At 49.9% G+C, this 21,385-nt stretch overlaps 1 protein-coding gene across 1 annotated transcript; it reads right to left on the reverse strand.

The window, feature by feature from the left end:
• Positions 1-2,111: 2,111 nt before the first annotated feature.
• LOC149330835 (uncharacterized) lies at positions 2,112-21,074 on the reverse strand. The gene is made up of 3 exons (XM_089559987.1): positions 21,037-21,074; positions 6,301-7,024; positions 2,112-3,373 (listed from the first exon to the last, which is right to left on the reverse strand). Exons 2-3 carry the CDS (start codon positions 7,002-7,004, stop codon positions 2,914-2,916), a joined length of 1,164 nt encoding a protein of 387 aa, XP_089416113.1. The 5' UTR covers positions 7,005-7,024; positions 21,037-21,074; the 3' UTR covers positions 2,112-2,913.
• Positions 21,075-21,385: the final 311 nt, after the last annotated feature.

Genomic DNA, 21,385 nt, shown 5'->3' on the forward strand with positions numbered 1-21,385 from the left:
GTCTTACACTGGATAAGAACATGTTCTATCGCCTCCCTGTCTTGAATGCAGCAACAGCAAACGTCATACGTGGTGTCAGATTTTTGCCGGTAACACTTCGTCCTCAAGCACTCAACCCTGGCCTCGAAAAGTAAAGCACTTCTTTTGGAACTGTCAAAAAAGTTTTCCCTTTTAATCTTAGATTCAGCCGTCCTACAGAGCTCCAACGTCGGCTTATCCGGCGTTTACTTTTGCCGGTGAGTATTTTCTGAGGGCCTTACTTTCTGTTTCAAGGTTGTCATACAAACCTTCCTTTTGACATTTGTATTTATTAGCAAACCATCTAGTTCTTCGCTTCCATGTAGTATCGATACTGCATCGGCATAAGTACCAGGAAATTTCCCCCACCCGTCGTTTCTCATTCGTATGCCTCAGCCGTTCTTCATAGTGCACCTCACCATCTCCGGACGCTTATCTCTCCCTTTTCTCCCCTATGCGGTCGATTTCCCTATGAAATCGAATTGAACGTCCTGGCTCCCGCCTTTTTTTTTCAGCTCACCTCCAAAAGTAGGAGTCAACCAAGGCTTGTAGTACCTTTCAGCCACTCGCGTGAGAGCTTACCGTTCTGCCATCGTCGGAATGGTTGGTTGGTTGGTTGGTTTATTGGGGTTTAAAGTCCCAAAGCAACTAAGGATATGAGGGACGCCGTAGTGGAGGGCTCCGGAAATTTCGACCACCTGGGGTTCTTTAACGTGCACTGACATTGCACAGCACACGGGCCTCTAGAATTTCGCCTCCATCAAAATTCAGCCGCCGCGGCCGCGATCGAACCCGCGTCTTTCGGGTCAGTAGCCGAGCGCCGTAACCACTGAGCCACCGCGGCGGGGCAAATCGTAATGATACGTAAAGCAAATTTCCCACGCGTATCTTTATTTCCGTGGGCCTAATTTGCTGCTATTCTGTCTGCGAGTAAAACTCACGAAAACACACGAGTAAAATTCACGAAAACAAAAAATACAAGCAAAAGCGAAGCCGCCATGCGACTGTCTGAAAGCCACTCCATGCGTTGGTTGACTCCTAATTTCGGAGGTGTGATATAAAAAAAAATGGCGGGAACCGGGACGCTTAATACGATTTAATAGGGAAATCGGCCGCACAGGACACTTCGATGTTTCTAAGAATGCTCGGTAAAAATTGACGAGCTTAGAATCTTTTTAAGTGCACCTTTAAGGAGATTTCCCTCTCTCCACCTGCCAAGGTAGAGAGACGGAAATTCCCTCTCCACTTGTGTGGGAGAAGACGGAGAGGCCGGACTAGGAAAGACTCAGCAAAATGAAATGCGTCTGAAACGGGCGGCGGGAACAGGATTTGGGAACACTGGTGCAGTGATTGGTCACAACCTCCTATATGAATACAGCAATTAACCTTCGGCTCTCAGTCCCCAACGGCTTCGGAGCAACTGACCAAGGTGGCGGTCGGCACAGACCTGTGACACAGCAGAGGGTGCTAAGAATCTCTGGCTCCGGACAGGCCGTCACTGGAAACTGACTGGACTGGAGCCCATTTAGCAGGTTCTCCGAGACCATGAATGGCGGTTTGCCAATATCCCTCAAGATTAAAAAGTAGATAACAGCTGTATCTTACCGGTACTCACCTATATGGCCGGCGCAGAAACGTGGAGGCTAACGAAAAGGGTTTAAGTTATACGCGGGTTATTTGCATCATATAGTAGAAGTCAAGAAGACGAAATGGGCTTGGACAGGGCATGCAATACGAAGGCAAGATAACCGATTGTCCTCAAGGGTACCGGAGTGGATTCCAAGAGAAGGCAAGCGTAGCAGGGGGCGGAAGAAAGTTAGGTGGGCGGATGAGATTAAGAAGTTTGCGGGGATACGGTGGCCGCAGCAGGCACAGGAGAGGGTTAGTTGGGAAGGCATGGGAGAAGCTTTTGCCCTGCAGTGTGGGCCAGTGACGTGCCCCAGTAGACGATGAAGCGAATGCTATCGCATCTCCTCCGCATCAATCCAAATGATCTTTCCTAAATAAGGGCAAACGGCACCTCAGGCGCATTTAGCTTCACGAGCTAAATCCTGGGCACAATTTTTCATCGATCGATACCACGCAAATAACAAACCTCAAAAATATTTTATTAACTGCAAGACGCCGTTGCGTTCTTAATGGCAAAGAACGACTCTCAGATGTCACGTGGCCACATCCTCTTGATGGATTCTTCTCACTGGAAGGCACGGCTATGCAGTGACAAAAATGCAGCATGATCTTGATGCTGGGTTGTACTTGAAAGACACGGCTACTTAGTGCCAAAAAGGCAGCATGATCTTTGTACTCTCTTCAATTCAAAGGCACGGCTATGCCAAAACAGCAGCTTGATCTTGATGCTGGATTACGTAACGCAGATATACAGAGCAACAAAATGGCAGCATGACCTTAATGCTGGTTCTGTTTGAAAGCAGAACTACTGCTCTCAGATGCCACGTGGCCGCATCCTCTTCATGGATTCTGCTCAATGGAAGGCACGGCTATGCAGTGGCAAAAATGCAGCATGATCTTGATGCTGGGTTGTACTTGAAAGACACGGCTACTTAGTGCCAAAAAGGCAGCATGATCTTTGTACTCTCTTCAATTTGAATGCACGGCTATGCCAACAAAATAGCATGATCTTGATGCTGGATAACGTGACGCAGATATACAGAGCAACAAAATGGCAGCATGACCTTAATGCTGGTTCTGTTTGAAAGCAGAACTACTGATTGTTGCCAAAACGGCAGGATTTGGTGCTGTATCCTGCTTAAAGAAATACAGTGCGGAAACTCAGCATGGTCTTCACGCTGACCTCACAAGAAAAACGTATGCAACACCTGCAGGGAAGCAGGCAATAAAATGGCGTTACGACCTCGTCCAACTCGTTCAACCATTTCACTCAGTCACGTCCGAGATGGGAAGCTCTTCGTAGTTTTCACTGCACAGGGCCTGGTTGAAGTCATCGGCCCAAAGTCGAGCGTCCTCCATTCGCGACGCGGGGACGTCAGTGAACTCCGGCCTGTCCCGTAGCTCGTCGTCCGGCGCGAGCACTGCCGCGAGCCTCATGGCGTAGTCCAGGTTATCGCACAGGTTGAGGTTCGAGAAGAAACAGGTGTCGGCTGTGCGGCACCACACTGTCGTTTTCTGCATTGGCCCTTCGGCGCCTTTGAAGAACTCCACGACGTGACGACCAGATTCCGCCAAAGACTCTCGTCCGTCCTGCTGAAGGATGTGGTTGACAAACGTGGCGCTGACTCCTGTCTCCTCTTGCACGCTGTACAAGAGCTCGATCACCTCGAGGTTGCCGAATATCGCTTTGTCCAGAAATCCTTTCCTCAGGAACGTGATGTCATCCCTGGAAAACGAAATTGCACACTTTTATGACTGAAATGTTAACTTCTCCGGCAAGACGAAAGTGATCGAATGATTTGTTTGCTTCAACAGAGTGTAACTAATTTTTCGAACAAGCGGGAATGGGCGTTACCATGAAAAACATTGCATGCCCGTGCGCCTTCCCGCCAAACCACAACCCGCCATCTGTGTCCTCACAAAGCCTTTCATCTTTGTAGGAACCGAGTGCCAGCAAGTAGGGGGCTCTACCACAGTTCGCATGCAACGGCATGACCGGACAAGATTAAGTCGCTGTGTTAGACGTTATTCAATGGTTAGCAGCGTTCCAGAAAGGAACAACTACCCTCCACTTTCTAGCGGCCAGTGTCATGCTCCAGGAAAAAAAAAAGGCTTTTTGAGTTATGAAGACGCTTTCTTCGGCGGTATAAAACCAGAGTAGGCGGACATCAGAAAACAGGCGAATACAGTTAACTGGTAACCCGGTTTACTAATTCCTGATATTTAACTATTTAACTATTGCAGTTAGACACCTGGTTGCAACTGTACTTGTAGACGGTCGTTGTAATAGCCACATCAGTTTCTAGAATTTATAAAACGCAATTACCCTCGACGCTGTGGCTGTTTGGACTAGTTAGTTGCACTTTAGAAGGGTCGCTTTGCCTGCACGCGTTTCGAAAGCACATGGCCACGATGCAGCCAAAATTTGTTCGCTCATTCACGGCTTCGTCAAAGCCTTCCTGTCCGATAGAATTGCCACCATCGGCATGCCACCTTCGAATTGCCACCTTCGATGGGACAAAATTCGCACTCCAAGCAAGGGAACACCCCAAGGGTCAGTTATCTCACTCTTCAACATAGCTTTGATAGGCCTAGCTCGAAAACTAGAGAACATCGAAGGCATCAGGCATATGCCATGTATGCTGACGATATAACAGTCTGGACAAATATGGGCTGTCTCGGAGAGAAGGAAGAAAGGCTACAGCAGGAGGCCTCTTGTGTAGAGCAATACCTCGCAGAAAGAGGACTCGCATGCTCGACCGAGAAATCGGAACTGCTGAGAGTCTGGAGAGGCAAGCAAAACCGGACCGTCCCAACCAACGAGGACCTAAAACTCAACGTCTACCTAGAAGGGACGCCCATACCGGAGAAGACAACAATAAGAATTTTGGGCATGTGGGTTCAATCCAACCAGCGCAGTACTCACACTTTTACCCTGCTCAAAGCAACAACGCTACAAGTCGCCCGCATGATCACCCGCATCACCAACAGGCGACATGGCATGCGTGAAGAGGACACACTAAAACTAGTCAGAAACCTAGTAGTTAGTCGAATCACGCACAGCCTACCCTACCGGTGCCTCAACAAAAACGAAATACAACAAGCGGATGCCTTGCTACGCAAAGCCTATAAGGCAGCGCTCCGACTACCACGCAACACGTCTACAGGAAAACTAATGGCCCTGGGATTACATAACACCTTTGAGGAGCTACGAGAGGCGCAGCTTGAGTCGCAAAAACTCAGGCTGTTGCAGACAACGACTGGAAGAGCGCTCCTGCAGAGGCTCGGATACCGCGAGCAGATGCGAGAAATGACGAGGACGGCAACGATCCCCGACGAGCTTCGCAAGACCCTCAAAGTAGCGCCAATACCAAAATAACATGGATCCCAACCTCCATCGAGGCAGAAGAGAAGCGAGGGCCGAATTCATCGAGAAAGCATACGCTCCTCAAGCCACGACCGTGTATGCAGACGCGTCTTGGAAAGGAGAAGACACCAAAATCGCTGTGGCGGCGGTGGTCGATTCGTCTTTACGCGAAATGACCAGCGCGTCTCTCCGAGGCTGCACAGCTACAGAGTCCGAGGAAGTAGCCGTTGCTCTAGCGGTGGCGGAGGGCTATAGAACCGGGCGGTCGCTAACAATTAATACTCACGGACTCTCAAACAGCCTGCCGAAATTACATGAATGGCAGGGTAGGTCGTCACGCGCTCCGTATACTCCTCGCAGCGAACGACAGAATTAAAAACCAGGAAGAACAAAACGACAAGATCCCACACAAAATTGTGTGGGTACCGGGGCACACGGGGGTGGCGGAACCAAGAGGCCGACAGGATAGCTCGAGGATACATTACTTTCCGAGCATCCGACGAGACCGCGGAACTCGCGCCAGCACCGAGGGAATACTCTGCCATATTACAAAACTATAGAGGCAGAAGAATGCGACATCCCCCGCAGCACAAATCTCTCAGCAGAGATTAAACTGTCACTAGGAGACAATTAGAAACAGGCTCTTTCCCAAACCTGCATATACTAAACAAAATGCACCCTACGATATACGCGGACAAATGTCCCTGGTGCGACGAAAAACCTACTCTATACCACACCACATGGGCCTGCCAAAACATAGACGTGGTCCCCAAAATACAAAACCCGAGTGCGGAGCAATGGGAGACTCTGCTGTCCAGCGACCGCTGTGAAGACCAACAAGGTCTGGTACAGCGAGCTCAACGGGCGGCAGTGGCCAGCGGAGCCCTGGACTGAGGGCAACCGACCACTGATTAGAGGCGGACGACTTCGACAGAGAAGGCTCCTGGGGGTAGAACCAAGACGTCTCTGAAGATGCCCTCAAACCGCAGGAAAAAGCATTAGTGAAAATAAAGTTTTCCCGTCCTTCCTTCGCTCACAGCGTCGAGGGTAATCACGTATTATGGCTCTAGCGTCGTGAACCCCCAGTGCTTTCCATTTATGCCAAGGAAAGGCAACTCCAGCGTCAACACCCCGCAGTGCGTGTCGCCGAAGCTGAGTCAGTGTTTCGGCGAAACAGGGAGCCGAGCTACGACGGGCTTAAAGCTGAAAAGGAGCTCGCCACTGAACAACAAAAAAAAATTGCATAGAAAAGAGTTTCACAAGAAACGACAGCCAGCCGGTGTTACCTGGGAGCAGCACCCATGAAATTGACGTAGTAGGCGTACTGGCCCAGGACCAGGAGCACCAGGTAAGGCTTAACCACACCGCAGCGGGAGTTAGCCTTGCGGGAAAGATGGCATAGGAATCTTCCGCTGGGCCAGAAGAAGTAGTCGCTATCGACGTACTTCCCCACCGCCGAACACCAGGCACTCTCGAAGTCGAACAGAAAGAAATCCTGCACGTCCTTCACCGGCTTGGCCACGACCACGGCCATCGCCAGGCTACAGAAGCCAATGATCAGGCCTGCCTCGTCCAGGGCCTCTCGGCTGGTGGTACTCTTTCTGATCAGGTCTGCCAGGTAGTTGACGATCCCGGGACGCGTGGGCAGAGGCTCTATGGGTTCCGGTCGGCGCGCGAAGAGAGTGGGTTTCTCGTTTACGTTCAAGACAGGCGTCGGCACATTCGTGTACGGTCTGTCCACGGTGGCGTCGTGCAGATTGTAGATGTTGACGAACAGAGGCATCCCCGGAGTCGACATCGACGGCGTGGCAGCGACGCAGTCGAGCATGAGGCCGTCGAAGGAGTCGTGCCACTCGTCGGAGCCGAACACTCGAAGCCAGGAGGCGTACAACGAGCGACGGCTGGCACTGTTGGGGTACCTGACGCCCGCCAGGATTTCCCGGGCGCCCTTCATGGCCACGATGTCGCTCCACTCGCCGAGGTGTTCCATTCCGCGATCTTGGACGTGTTCTGTACATGTATAGAGAATAGAAAATAGAATAGAGGCATTATAGCTGGTTTTTTTTTTCAGCCAGGAATACTAGCGGATTGTGCAAACGTGTTAAAAAAAATGGTCTGGCTTAGCTTATGGTTAAGCCTAGGATACGAAGCATACCGCCGGCAGAGGCTGCGCGTCCGCAAGCGAGCGCACGAGTTGAGCCCCAGCTTTCACAGCTGTTGTGACGTCAGCGCCCCTAGCGGAAGGAGCGGGAGTTAGGCCGCCGGTGGAGGCTGCGCGTCCGCAAGCGAGCGCACGAGTTGAGCTCCAGCTTTCACAGCTGTTGTGACGTCATATCACGTGGTGCGCCGATGTAGGTCAAGTGGTAGCTACGCGGCCGCGCGCGGCGCAGCAAGGAAGACCTCGGTTGTGCGGCTAGTATGCTTCGCATAAAAGGCTGCCAGAAGAAGCATAAGCGGAAGTTCGTCCACTGTCGTGTTGGAGTCGTTTACAAGATCCCGACCTCTTGTGGCAGTTTCTACATCGGTGAGACAGGACGATGCACCAACGATAATAGACTGCGTGAACATGCAAAAGATCTAGAGAACGACTCGCAGAAACCATCTTGCTGTGCAGTGTTGAGTGTGACGATTGCGAAGCGCATCTCAATCGGACCACTATCATCGCCCGTTATAAAGATGAGACCACGAGGCTCATTTCGGAGGCTTGCCATAGCAAAAAGCTAGGTAACACCTGTATCAGCAGCCCATCGATAAATCTACTACCTAAGGAGCTTGCGCATCTTAATCAGTGACGGGGCTAAATCCCACCATGCTATGCGGGTAAAGATTGTTGTCTGCCATGTGACTTGTCTACCAGCCGTTTCTGGCCGTCGGGCTGAGCGGTCCGTAAAACAGCCTCCCAGGAAGAATGAGTGGGATTTTTGATCTGGGGTGTACTGCCTTTGGTCAAGGACATTCCCAAAGGTAGTGGAAAAGTGTGGATCTGGGCACGCCACAGGGGGTACAATCAGGTGGTGGTGGTGAAAAACATTTATCGTGCAATAAATTTTTACAGAGAGGTGATTGGGGTCGGACCCTATTGGCCCTTTCCCCTCACAATACTAGGTGGAGCCCCTATTCCGGGGCCCCATCGGCAAGCAACGCCGCCCGCGTCCGGTGAACCAAGGCCGGAAAGGTGGGGTGAAAGCATGAGAGACGGTGGGGTGAAATAAAGCAGCCTGTCTGTAATTGTCGCCATGTGGCGCTGGATAAAGGCCCGTTCACACTTGCCAGTCGCAGAGGTCGCTTCCTGCTCGATTTTCCAGCTTTGCGACTGCCAGTCGCAAACCACTTCACCAATCAGCGAGCGAGCCAAACTTCCGGCAACGACACCGCTCGCGGGCGCGCCGGGTGCCGACCTGCGCTGCTCTCAGCTGGCTGTCCTAGTCGTCGCTAAGCCTAGCCGGTTTCATATCGATGCCGCTGCTGAGGGCACTTCGGATCCTGGTCAGTGCTAGTAATTAAGACGCTGCTTTCGTCACCGCTTTATTGTGGACCTCGTATCATAATAATATGAAGACATGCTTGATTTCCACGACGCCTTCAGCAGCGGGTCTGGCAGACAACAGTCGAGCCGCATTGGGCAGCAGCAGCAAAGCGGCTGTGGGAAGAAATTTGCTTGTGTCCCAGTAATCACTTCTACCAGAAACTCGGAACTGGCCATCGATTTTCAAAAATGATTCATTTTTTTACATTCCTCTACCCAAGGGCTTGGTATGAAGGCGAACAAGCAGTACTGACGCATTTTCCTGACGCCGGCGGCCGGCATACAGTCTGGCAGGCCGGCCCTGCAGAGAAACGCCCCTCAGTCATCATGACGCTTTTACGACCGCGTGAAGATCAAAACCGCCACGACATCCACCTTTTCGCTCGGGTCGTCGTAGTACATTGCGAATAGCAGCTTAGAGGACCGAGCGCGAGTGCAGGAGGAGCGGCCAAAGCAGACGAAACTCTCGAAAGCGCGTGAACGTCATTCCCGAGAGTTTTCGCTTCAAACGAGAATCGAACGAGAAGGCAACCCGCAGGTCGCACTTGCAAGTGTGAACAACTGTGTCGTCGAGCTGCTGCCTGGTCGCAAGCGACTGCTGGTCGCATGCCCTTTGCGGCTCGCAAGTGTGAATGAGCCCTAAGGGCGACAAGGTACTGTGGGGTGTTGGCAGTGTCATGCGGCTGAGTTTGGAGAATGTGGTGATCTTCAAAGGACGGACGCCGTTTTTTTTATGCGAAGCATACTACTTTAGCTACCACTTCAGCCCTTCACCGTGGTTATGCGCCTCCAAATCACGTGATACATGACGTCACACCACGTGACACGATGACGTCACGACAGTAGAGAAATGGGGGCCCACCTCGCGCCGTCGCTGTGGTTGTGCGCCTCAAAATCACGTGATACATGACGGCACACCACGTGACACGATGACGTCACGACAGTGGAGAAACGGGGGCCCACCTCGCGCCGTCGCTGTGGTTGTGCGCCGCCAAATCACGTGACACGATGACGTCACGACAGAGGGAAAAAGGGACCCGCCTCGCGCCGTCGCTGTGGTTGTGCGCCTCCAAATTACGCGACACGATGATGCTTCGCATTCTCCAGGCTAAACCAAGTTAAGCCTCAGCCATTTTTTTTTTATCGGCCACCTCGGGTTCTCTCATGTGCACCGACGTCGCGCAGTACACGGGTCTCTAGCATTTCGCCTCCATCTAAATGCGAATGCCGCGGCCGGGATGGAATCCGAATCTTTCGGGCCAGCAGCCAATCACCATAGCCACTGAGCCACCACCACTGCTGCTAAATTAGTGGTTTCTGAGAAGAGGAAATGGCGCTGTAGCTGTCTCACTTCTCTGCGGACACCGGCGCATATTGGAATATAGCTGCCGATGCGAAGATCCAACTCCACGCAACCTGATTTGGGCCCCCGGTCACCAGGGCCTACAGGGAAACGAACAGGCCGATCAGGCCGCCCGCGCACTCTCTCCCCGGGCTATCTCCCTGTCCTTGGAAGCCTACTCCCAATCAGACAATCTGGCCCTTACATTCAAACACATCACCGATTACTACAAGGAGGAGCACCGGCGCTACCCGGCCCCTTGTAAGGGACTGGATCGCGCTGACGAGCGCCTCCTCATCAACATTCTTACTAACACTGTACTGTGCCCGGCGGTACTTAAACATTTCAACGAATCCTTTGATGGCACGTGCCAGTTCTGTGGGGAGGTGGCTGACACCTTCCACATGGTTTGGGCGTGTCAATCCAACCCATCCATCCCCCCCAACCCCAACCCCACCAGAGAGGACTGGGAGGCGGCCCTGCTCGGCTGTCAGGACCTAAAGACCCAAAAGGCCTTGGTTCACCGGACGCGGGCGGCGTTGCTTGCCAATGGGGCCCCGGAATAGGGGCTCCACCTAGTATTGTTAGGGGAAAGGGCCAATAGGGCCTACCCCAATCACCTCTCTGTAAATATTTATTGCACTATAAATGTTTTTCACCACCATCAACCACGCCGTGAGGGAAGGGAGGATGGTAGGAACGAACGAAGAAAGAGAGGAAGGGGTGCCTTAGTGGAGGCTCTGGAATAATACGGGATAGTTAACGTGCACTGACATCACACAGCACACGGAAGCCTTTTGCCGAAACGCCACTAACGTAAAACGGAAGTGGTCAATAGAAGCGGCATTAAAAAAACTTATCAATGCAAAAACATTATATAGCTCAGTTGAGTCCGCAGGTCCTGTCCGCAGAACTTTTCCGAAAAACGTGTCCTAAAAATGTGACCACACGATGACGTCACTCCAGATGATTGGTTTATTGGGGTTTAACGTCCCAAAGCGACTCAGGCTACGAGAGCTGCCGTAGTGGAGGGCTCCAGAAATTTCAACCACCTGGGGTTCTTTGACGTGCACTGACATCGCACAGCACACGGGCCTCCAGAATTTCGCCTTCATCGAAAAGCCGCCGAGGTCGGGATCAAACCCGCGTCTTTCGGGTCAGCAGCCAAGCGCCGTAACCACTGAACCACCACGGCGGGGGTCACTCCAGATGAATGAACGTGTAAAAGGTAAGTAATAAACTAATAGCGGTATATGCCTTGATGAAGAATGATGTCGTCGCAATGTTAATTAGTAAAATCAATCAATGAATAATTAGTGTAATTAAGGAGTTGATTATTTGAAAGTAATGAAATGAAAAGCGATGACGTCATCACTACTTAGTTACATGAAATAACATGAAATTACTAATTACATGAAATAATTAGCGGTTCACGTGACAACAAAAGCACGTGACAAATCTGAAAAAAGTTACGTGGCAATTAAGGTAATGACGTCACACCAACGTCACGTGACATTGTGACGCAAAAAGATTGCTGTGGCTTAGCTTGGCTAAGCCCGGTAATTGCGATCCAATTGAATCGACTCCAATCCATTCCAATCCAATTCAATCCAATGTAATCTAATGTAATCTAATCTAGTCCAATCCAGTCCAATACAATCAAGGTCAAATGAAGGTTAATGGTGGTCACGGCCGCGGCACGGCAACGGCGTGAAAGTGCAAGTAGTATTGCTTTCGCAATAAAACAAAGTGATGTTGCCACGGCACACAGGAAGAATGGCGAAGAAGGCCAGATAAGGCGCGCGGCAGCAAAACCGCGCTCGTCAGAAGAGAACGACACTGGTTTAAGGAACACACATCACAACTGCAGCTGAAATACCAGCGATCTCATCACTGGTTGACCTCAATGTGGCGGCGGTATTTTCGAAAACAGCCACCAAAATTTTGAGTAATTGTTTGTCATACGGCATTCTGGGTAATGCCACAGCATTTCTCTTTGCATATACCTTAAGTGTTTTAGACAAGATGCAGGCTAGCTTGCGACATTGAATCGGAACAATGACATATGCAGCTTCACTTGCATGCTTTCTGACTACATTTTCCCTTAAAGGGCGGTTCAGGTGTCCACTGAGGTGTCGAAATGTGAAGTTTGAGGCTAGCTTGCGACAGGCGCGGTTGAGGTGTCTACCGAGATGTCGAGATCAGAGCTCTACTACGTGCTTTCATTTCCACACAAACATTATTGAATGTAAGCTTACCGGCTTAGCGTATTAATTCAATTCAATTCAAGGTTTATTTTCCAGTTTACACTGGAAGGCTTTCAGGGCTAAAAGCTGCTCTGGGCATTTTGACGTGGCCACTGAAACCTTCACTTGGCTTTTAAAAAACGACAAAAACAGTGGAAACGCAATAAATAGATCACAAAAACAAGAGCAGATATAATACAATACAAGATATAACTGAAAAGCAGATGATCTGAATCACTATTTATAATGAGAAATAGATTTTTAACATTGAAGAACCTATTCTGACAACACATAATAGATTGTACGATGTCGTGCTCTGATTAACATCACATCAAAAAACAAACACAGGAAATCATATGAGAAAAAAAAAGAAACATTACATATTTACAAAATACTGCTGCAACTGTTTCATTGTGAGAAGTTCTGTGTCCTGATGCTTGTTAAGAATGGTAGGAAGAGAGTAGTGCAGTGTTTGTAGCTTGTAGTTAGTGCGAAAATGAGGCACGAACCATTGGTCTGGCTACGTGTACGCGCATCATTTACACCAGCTGTAAGGCAAGCGGTATTTATTAAAAAGCCTTTTAGTGCTGTAGACGTGGAATGAAAATATGCTAGAATGCGATATGTGAGTTGGTGTTCAGTATTTATTAGCCCGTATTTTATGCGAAGCATACTACTTTAGCTACCACTTCAGCCCTTCACCGTGGTTATGCGCCTCCAAATCACGTGATACATGACGTCACACCACGTGACACGATGACGTCACGACAGTAGAGAAACGGGGGCCCACCTTGCGCCGTCGCTGTGGTTGTGCGCCTCCAAATCACGTGATACATGACGTCACACCACGTGACACGATGACGTCACGACAGTGGAGAAACGGGGGCCCACCTCGCGCCGTCGCTGTCCGCCTCCAAATCACGTGATACATGGCGTCACACCACGTGACACGATGACGTCACGACAGTGGAGAAACGGGGGCCCACCTCGCGCCGTCGCTGTGGTTGTGCGCCTCCAAATTACGCGACACGATGATGCTTCGCATTCTCCAGGCTTAACCAAGTTAAGCCTCAGCAATTTTTTTTTAATAAAGCATACGTGGACGCGGAATATAAAATGTTTGCGATTATGCGAACGATTTTCTTTTGCAGAGCATTTATTCTATTGATATTCTGTTTAGTTGTTGTGAGCCAAACTAGGCTACAATAGTTAAGATATGAAGCGAACAACGCATAGTAAATTTACAGTTTGATTTGGACCGGAAGAAATGATCTGCATCGAGACAATGCTCCAGTGACAGAAGAAAGTTTTTTACATACCTGAGTTATGTGTAGGTCCCAAGTAAGGTTCGAGGAAAAGGTTACACCTATAATTTTATGATGTTCAACGATGTCAATAACTTTTCCCTCAAATGTAATAGCGTGTTGTAGATAACGGGGCTTATTTATTGATCTAAAAATTATTTTCTTCGTCTTTTTCGCATTAATGGTAAGGTGACTGGCCTGCGACCACGAGGACAGATTTGAAAGCACGCTATTGCATTTTGTTGCTGATGTGTTAATATCAGGTCCTGAGAACAGTATACTACTGTCGTCAGCATAGATGATAAACTTAGCTGTTTCGTCGAAATTCACTATATCATTCATGTAAACACTGAATAACAGAGGACCCTGAATACTTCCTTGAGGCATACCTCCCAAGAGAGGGAGAACATGCGATCGGTGGCGTCCCAAACACACAGATTGTGAGCGATTTTTCAAATATGATTCTAGCAGTTCTAAAGGTAGTCCACGCATTCCCGAAAACGCAAGCTTTTTTTATCAGAATGTGATGATTTAAAGAATCAAACGCTTTCGAGAAGTCTATGAAAAGTCCCAGCGTGAAAAACTTTTTATCAATATTTAGTTGTATGTCTTCTGTCATAGCTAGTAGCGCTGTTTCTGTGGATAGTCCTTTGCGGAAACCGTATTGTGCTTCGGAGAGTGTATTATGCCTAGTAAAAAAATCTGTTAGTCGACGAAAAGTAATTTTTTCAAGGCATTTGGAAAAAATTGGGAGAATGGATATGGGCCTGTAATTGGATAGTGCATTTTTTTCACCGCCTTTGTGTACAACGGACACTCTAGCTATCTTCATTAAAGTTGGAAATACCCCAGTCTCTAGCGATAAATTATATATGTAAGTAAGTGCGGGGACAATAAGTTCTAAAACGTACTTCACTGGCTTCATTTGAATGTCGTTAATGTCTAAGGCCTTACTATTCTTTAATGTCATGAATATTTCACCGATTTCACGTGCGTCAGTAGGCGCAAGAAACAAGCTTTCACATAAGGTCTGGTCTGCGTTATTAGAAAAAGACGTAGCAGTGGGAGCTGCAGTGCTATCCAAAAAGTGCGTGTTGAAAGCATTCGCCAGTTCTTGACCAGCAATATCTCGGTTATTGACTCTTATCTTTTCAGGTGCCAAATTCATTCTTTCGCGGCCTAGAACACGATTGATCACCTTCCACGTGGCGTCCGGTTCTTTTCATTTGATATCAGCAAAGATGTTGTGATAGTAAGCTGTTCTCGCTCGCCTTACTTCGCTATTAAGTTTATTTCTGTGCGTTTTAAACTCCTGCAATGCCACCGGGGATCGAGTGCGAAGGAATGCATTGTAAAGTTGATTTTTCTTTTTTCTAAGTGAAACCGAGTAACCCATGATTTTCTCATTTTTTTGGATGGTTTAAGAATTTTCATTGGCAAATGCTTAGCATAAATGCGTGTGAACGCTTCCAGGAACTTGGCATAGGCATCATCTACGTTTTGTATTCAGCGAAATCTGATTTGCATTAGCGGCCGAGAGCTCTGGAGTGGCACGGCCGCGGCGGCTGAATTTCTTTGGAGGAGAAATTCGAGGCCGGTGTACTGTGCGATGTCAGTGCACGTTAAAGAACCCCAGGTGGTCGAAATTTCCAGAGCCCTCCACTACAGCGTCTCTCATAGCCTTAGTCGCTTTGGGACGTTAAACCCCATAAACCAAACCAAACACATTTTGACGTTCTACACGTGACTGCCTGGTTGGGCGTATACATGCCCCTTATGGCGTCAATACGCTCACATGCGCAACAATTCCAGACAAAAGCACTTTTGAGAGGGAAACCATTTATGAACGTAATTTTTTCACCTAATGTAACATTTCACAATAACAATCCCTATATCCGCAGATCACTCGACGGCAGTCGTTATTTTTTTTTTTTCTATTAACATTTGTGCTACCGTCAAAAGCTTTCCCCATTGGCTTTCTGTGGCAGTCCTAACTATTCGATGCAGACACGTATACAAGCGCAAAAAAACACGAATAGAGAAACAGACTTGGACAACACGAGCGCTTATGCGATGCGAGTGATGAAAACACTTAAGAGATAGATTTTCCTATATATTAGAAGAATGGACCATTATCTTCAATATTTCCACAACAGTATCTTGCAGTTCACCAATTTTCGTAATGTCTGTCCGAGAATGTTTGACATGTGCGTGCTCGGCCTCCATCCGCTTGCTGTCTTCGGTTCGATCTCGTACCCAGCACGCTTCACGGACTCCGCCTGAAGCTGCGCGCGGAGGAGACGGACTGTGCGCGCGGAGACGTTCAAGTCCCGCTTGCACCAATCAGACTAGTCCCCAGTGCACGCGTGCACACACAAAACACATTTCGCCTCTATCAAAACACAATCGCCGAGTCCCAGTGTTCAGTAGCCTTAAGCGGTATCCATCGAGCCACCACTGTGGGCATGCCGCGCAAGTTTCGTACTCCATCCCCAGATACGAGTGGGGCGCGCTGTAAAGCGTGGGCGAAGTACGGCGACGCGACAGTGCCGTACCAACCGCGGCCACTCAAGCCAACTTTCGCGAAACCAACCTTCGTAATCGCTGAGTAATTCAACGCGACGCATCGGCAATTTCGCAGTAGAGAATTTTCTACGACAGCATACCTCGCAACCACGTCTCGTGCTCGTCTCTCAAATTGTCCTTGTAAACTGTTTCTCCAAAGCACACGTGCTCAACTGTTTCATTCAACATTACATCTCATCACCATGAATGTAAGGACATAGCTCCCGCTGTAAATCACAGCACAAAATCTGGCGCACCTAGAGCGATAGCCGCGTGCGTGTCGTCGACTCAGTGCCAGCGCACGGAGATATTTCACGCGCTTTACAAACGTTTGCAAACAAGAAAATGGCAACAGATCGACTCATTCTGCCCGAGAGAGTGTTCCTGTCAACGGTTTGTTCGGTATTCGCCTGCCGCAAACAAGTTCATTTCAAAAACAAGTAGATTTCAAAGACAACTGGGTGTGCTTGTCGGGCCGCGTACTTGTCAAGGCGGGTATGGAAGTAGAACGACATCGCGCACACTTACCAATTGCTGGGAAGCCAGAAATGCGGGTAGTTCACCATACGAAGGAAATTCAAGCTGAAAGGCCGGTGCGGCGGTAATGACGAGCAAACGGGGCTGCGATTGGTCTGATTACAGTAAAAAATGCGCAATGTTTCGTTGAAGGTTAGACAGATGGCGCGACTTGAGTCGCTGGAACGACGCAAAAATTTAGCGGGATATAAACGTTTCTTTTTCCGCGCTCTTTTCAGCTCTTTTCCTGAGCACAGTGCGTTTGATAAAACTGCGCGACCAACACTCGAGGCTCAATAATTTTACTGCAGTACCAAAACAGGCAGTCATTAATTTTTATTGAGGCAGAGGTTGGCATGTGGCCATGGTTGTTGGGTGGGGAAGAGGCTCCATTAGATGAAGTAATAATAGTGGAGCCTCTTCCTCCCCATCTTCCATGGCCACAAGCCTTCCGCTGCCTCAATGAAATTTTGGAACCTAACGAATTGCTTCTTGCGTGAAATAGTACTACAGGCGTTAGCATACCTTTTTATCGTTCCGTTCTCTCAGCTTGGAAAGCACATGCGAGCTGAGCACGGGCCAGTGTTGCGTCACAACTGAGCTGAGCATAGTGCGGTATCCCCCTCCCCCCTTCCCTTTCCTCCAACCAGCCTCATGCACCACACAGGTCCCCTATAGGGCACTCGGCTACTGTGCCGGCGGACCCCGGCTCAATCACGGCCGCGGCGGACGGTCGCGTTTCGACGAAGGGGAAACGCAAACTGCCTCCGTGTGCTGTACGATGCCAGTCAGTGCACGTAAAAGATCTCCAGTTAGTCGAAATCATTAACACCGCAGTGTTAAACGGGTGATCGGAGAAAAAGCGTGCTCGTTGTAGCATTAATTCAGAATTGGTTGAGAGGGTTATGAAGCCACACGTTGAAGTGGTGAATGAAAGTAATTAAAGCTTAAATTGTGGCTGTGATGTGTAGCATGACCTTAATGCCATTATAATGAATGAGGGAGCGAAGCATATTAATTACGCTGGAAATTTAATTTGAGCAATTAGAGTGAAATCGACCTCATGACCCTTGGGTTTCGATTAAAACCCGCTACCTCCAAGCGAATGATTTCAGAGTCCTTGTGTATCTTGCGGTGTATCACGTGGTCTAGTATGCTTATACGGATGCATGCTAACGAGTGTGTAGTTAGAAATAGGGACTAAATAAGAAAGGAAGTAGCACATAACCATCGATGCTTTAAGGTGGAGTTTAAGTGTGCCCATAATTTCCCGGAGCCCTCCAGTACGGCACCTGTCTCTCTCTCTTCCTTCTTTCACTACATCCTTCCTCCCTTCCCTCACGGCGCGGTTGAGGTGTCCACCGAGAAGCGAAAGAGAGACTAGTCTTTGCTTTCTTCGAAACCATTTTTTTTCGTCCTTAGGGTTGCATTAGTTGTGTGCTTCAGCTGTCCATTTACTCTTTTGCTTGACCAGCAGCGCCTTCCACCGCTCAAAAGACGTGTTTTCCATCTGTAGGGTGTTGGTTTGACCCCACATCCCCACGAAATGTGGTAGAGTGTAGGGCGGGCCTGGCATCAGGAGAGAGAGAGAGAGAGAGAGAAAACTTTATTTACAGAGGAATTCGGGGCACGCCCCAGGGTCCCCGCACGACCCCACTGCACTCAAGTGTTTATGTTCCGAAGGTCCATAACACTGGCAGCACGGCCGGTGGCGATGGTCTGCACGGCCGGGTCCTCCGAGCGCAGCAGGGTCTCCCAGTCCTCCCAGGTCTTGAGGTTCTCTAGGTCCCGCGGGGGAGGGTCCGCCGGGCAGAGGGAAATGATGTGGAGGGAAGAGGCGACGGGTTTTGGGCATAGAGTGCATGCCGGAGTGGGGAAGGAGGGATGATAGTGGGCTAGGGTAAGGGGTGAAGGAAGTGTGTGTGTCTGTAGTCTGCGCCAGAGTGTTGCGTGTTTGTTATCTAGGGAGGGGTGGAGCGGGGGGTAGAGCTGGCGTAAGGCTCTGTGCGCCTGGGTCAGCTCACTGAATGAGTGCATGCGCTCCTTCGTGAATCCCCGATCAGAGGCCACCTGAGCCCGGTTTAAAGAACCTCGGGCTAAAAGGTTGGCGGCCTCGTTTCCGGGATTCCCGGAGTGCGCGGGCACCCATATCAGCTCCACTTGGCGGGGCGGGGGCGCATCGGGCGAGTCCAGTATGCCAAAAGCAGGGACATGGACTCGGCCTCGAGCAAAATTTAGAATCGCAGTTTTAGAATCGCTTAAAATGTACTGGGCTTCCGTGTGGGTTATAGCAAGGGCAATGGCGGCTTCCTCTGCAGCCTCTGGGGACGTGTCTGGAGGGAGAGGTAGTGTGAGGAGGGCGGATAAAGAGGAGTCCACCACAGCTGCTGTCGCTTCATCACCCGTGCAGGCAGCGTCCACCCACACGGCGTCCGGCTGGGGGCCGTACGCTCGATGAAGTGCCTTCGCACGGGCTCTCCGGCGCTGCTCATTGTGGGACGGGTGCATATTCCTCGGGAGCGGCCTGATGAGGAGCTCTCGGTGAAGGGATCGTGGGATGGCGAGGAGGGTTGGGTCGTTGGCCGGTATTTTGATTCCGACGGTGTCCAGGATATACCGACCTGTGGAGGTTTGTGTGAGCCTGATGTATTGGGCCTGTCGGTGGGCCTCCACCAGTTCCCCGATCGTATTGTGGAGGCCCAGGCCTAGTAATCTGTCTGTGGGTGTGTTGAGGGGAAGGTGAAGTGCTACCTTGAATGCCTTGCGAATCAAAGCATCCAAAGCGTTTATGTCATGTTTGGATAGGTGTAAATATGGGGTAGTGTACAGCACACGGCTCAGGTCAAAGGCATGAATGAGGCGACATAGGTCGCGCTCCTTCATGCCTCTATGACGTCCCGAAACCCTGCGGATGAGGTGCGATATCGCGCCTACAGCCTGCTTGAGTTTCTTGAGGGTGGTGGTGTTTTTGCCATCGTTCTGGATGTGCAGGCCCAATACACGGAGGGTTCCAACCTTAGGTACCGGGTCACCATTCAGTTCAATGGCAATGGGGGAGCGGGGGCAGCGGTGGTTCTTAGGCCGGATGAGGAAGAGTTCGGACTTCTCTGGGGAGCAAGACAGTCCGATGGTCCGTGCGTAATTTTGGGTGAGGGTGGCTGCTTCCTGTAAGGTGTTCTCTATGTCTCCGTCACTGCCGTGAGTGGTCCACAGGGTGATATCGTCGGCATCGAGTTGGGCCCCCGTTTTATGCGAAGCATACTAAAATAGCCCAACCCAGCTCCTCGAGCGCGGCGGTGTCGTTACCATTGACCTTTCGTGACCTCCATGTCATACCACGTGATGCGTGACGGCACAGCAGATGAAAAACGGGGGCCCAACTCGCGCCGTCGCGCGAGGCGTCGTGACCAAGGATGACCACGTGGTGCGTGACGTCACAGGAGATGAGAAACGGGGGCCCAGCTCGCGCCGTCGCGCGAGGCGTCGCGACCAAGGAGGACCACGTGATGCGTGCCGTAACGACATAGGAGAAACGGGGCCCCAGCTCGCGCCGTCGCGCGAGGCGTCGCGACCAATGTGTTTCCTGCTTCTGCCGCTAGGTGCGCTGTAGTGAACACGTGATGCTGGAGCGGCGGTATACAAGGGGTTGCGCCTGCCTCTGCTAGGCGTACACGGGATAGAGATGCCTCCTGCTCGGGATTTAAGACCAAAATACCGCTACTGCATTCCTCGCTCCTCAACCCGGTACGGAAAGCGCACACGTCATTACTATGTACCTGCCTGTTTCAATAGCTTGCCTCCTACTGTACTCCGCATGAAAACCAAATACACCCTGAAAAAAACTTTGCGGTATGTCTCCGTGTTGCTTCCTGCCCCGTAGTTATTTCAGCTATTTACTGTATTAATTTCAAATCACTGTAATCTTTCTTGATGTTGTAATAGTTATATATTTGTTTCATTCTGCTTGGTGACCATTTTCTTTTTTTTGCAAAGTTCATTGCAACGTCTCTATTTTCCTTTGTTTTGCCAATGTTAGCTGTCTGCCAGGCGCTGCCACTCAAGCCCTTTGAGGCTTTGGTAGGCCTGATTTATGTTGTCTGGCAATTGACGTGAATAAAAGTTCTATCTATCTATCTATCTATCCTGGAGACAGGGCCGCTCGTTGGAATGAGAAGCAAAAGTTGCGGCGTGCTACAGAGACTGATGAAGAGCGTGAAGAACGTCTAGCCAAGCGGCGTGCTCGATATGCAACTCGGCGACAATATGCTTCGCATCTGACTAGGCTTAACCTAAGCTAAGCCTCAGCCATTTTTCATCTGCTGTGACGTCACGCATCACGTGGTATGACATGGAGGTCACGAAAGGTCAATGGTAACGACACCGCCGCGCTCGAGGAGCTGGGTTTGGCTATTTTAGTATGCTTCGCATAAAAGAGTTGCGTGGCAATGTAACGCCACACCGAAGTCACTCGACATTATGACGCAAAATTTTGTCCGATGAAACTTAGAGCGTAGACACCACACCGGTCCTGAGTCACAATTGCTGCCATGGCAGAACGAAAACAGCGGACTTCTTTGAGCAATATCAGGTGCCGATGAAATGCCAGCGATGTCATCACTGGTTGACCACAATGTGGCGCCGGTATTCTCGAAAACAGTCACCAAAATTTTGTATTAACCGTTTGTCATACGGTATTCTGGGTAGTGCCATAGCATTTCTCTTTGCATGTAGCTTAAGGGTTTTATTCAAGATATAGCTAGCTTGCGACAGGGGTTCGGAACAATAACATATGCAGCTTCATTTGCATGCTTTCTCAGACTACATTTTCCCTTAAGCGCCGGTTGAGGTGTCCACTGAGGTGTCGAGATGTGC

This window comes from Amblyomma mixtum, chromosome 9 (genome assembly GCF_055824585.1).
Source record: "Amblyomma mixtum isolate Tamu chromosome 9, ASM5582458v1, whole genome shotgun sequence".
In the NCBI taxonomy this organism is placed as follows: Eukaryota; Metazoa; Arthropoda; class Arachnida; order Ixodida; family Ixodidae; genus Amblyomma; species Amblyomma mixtum.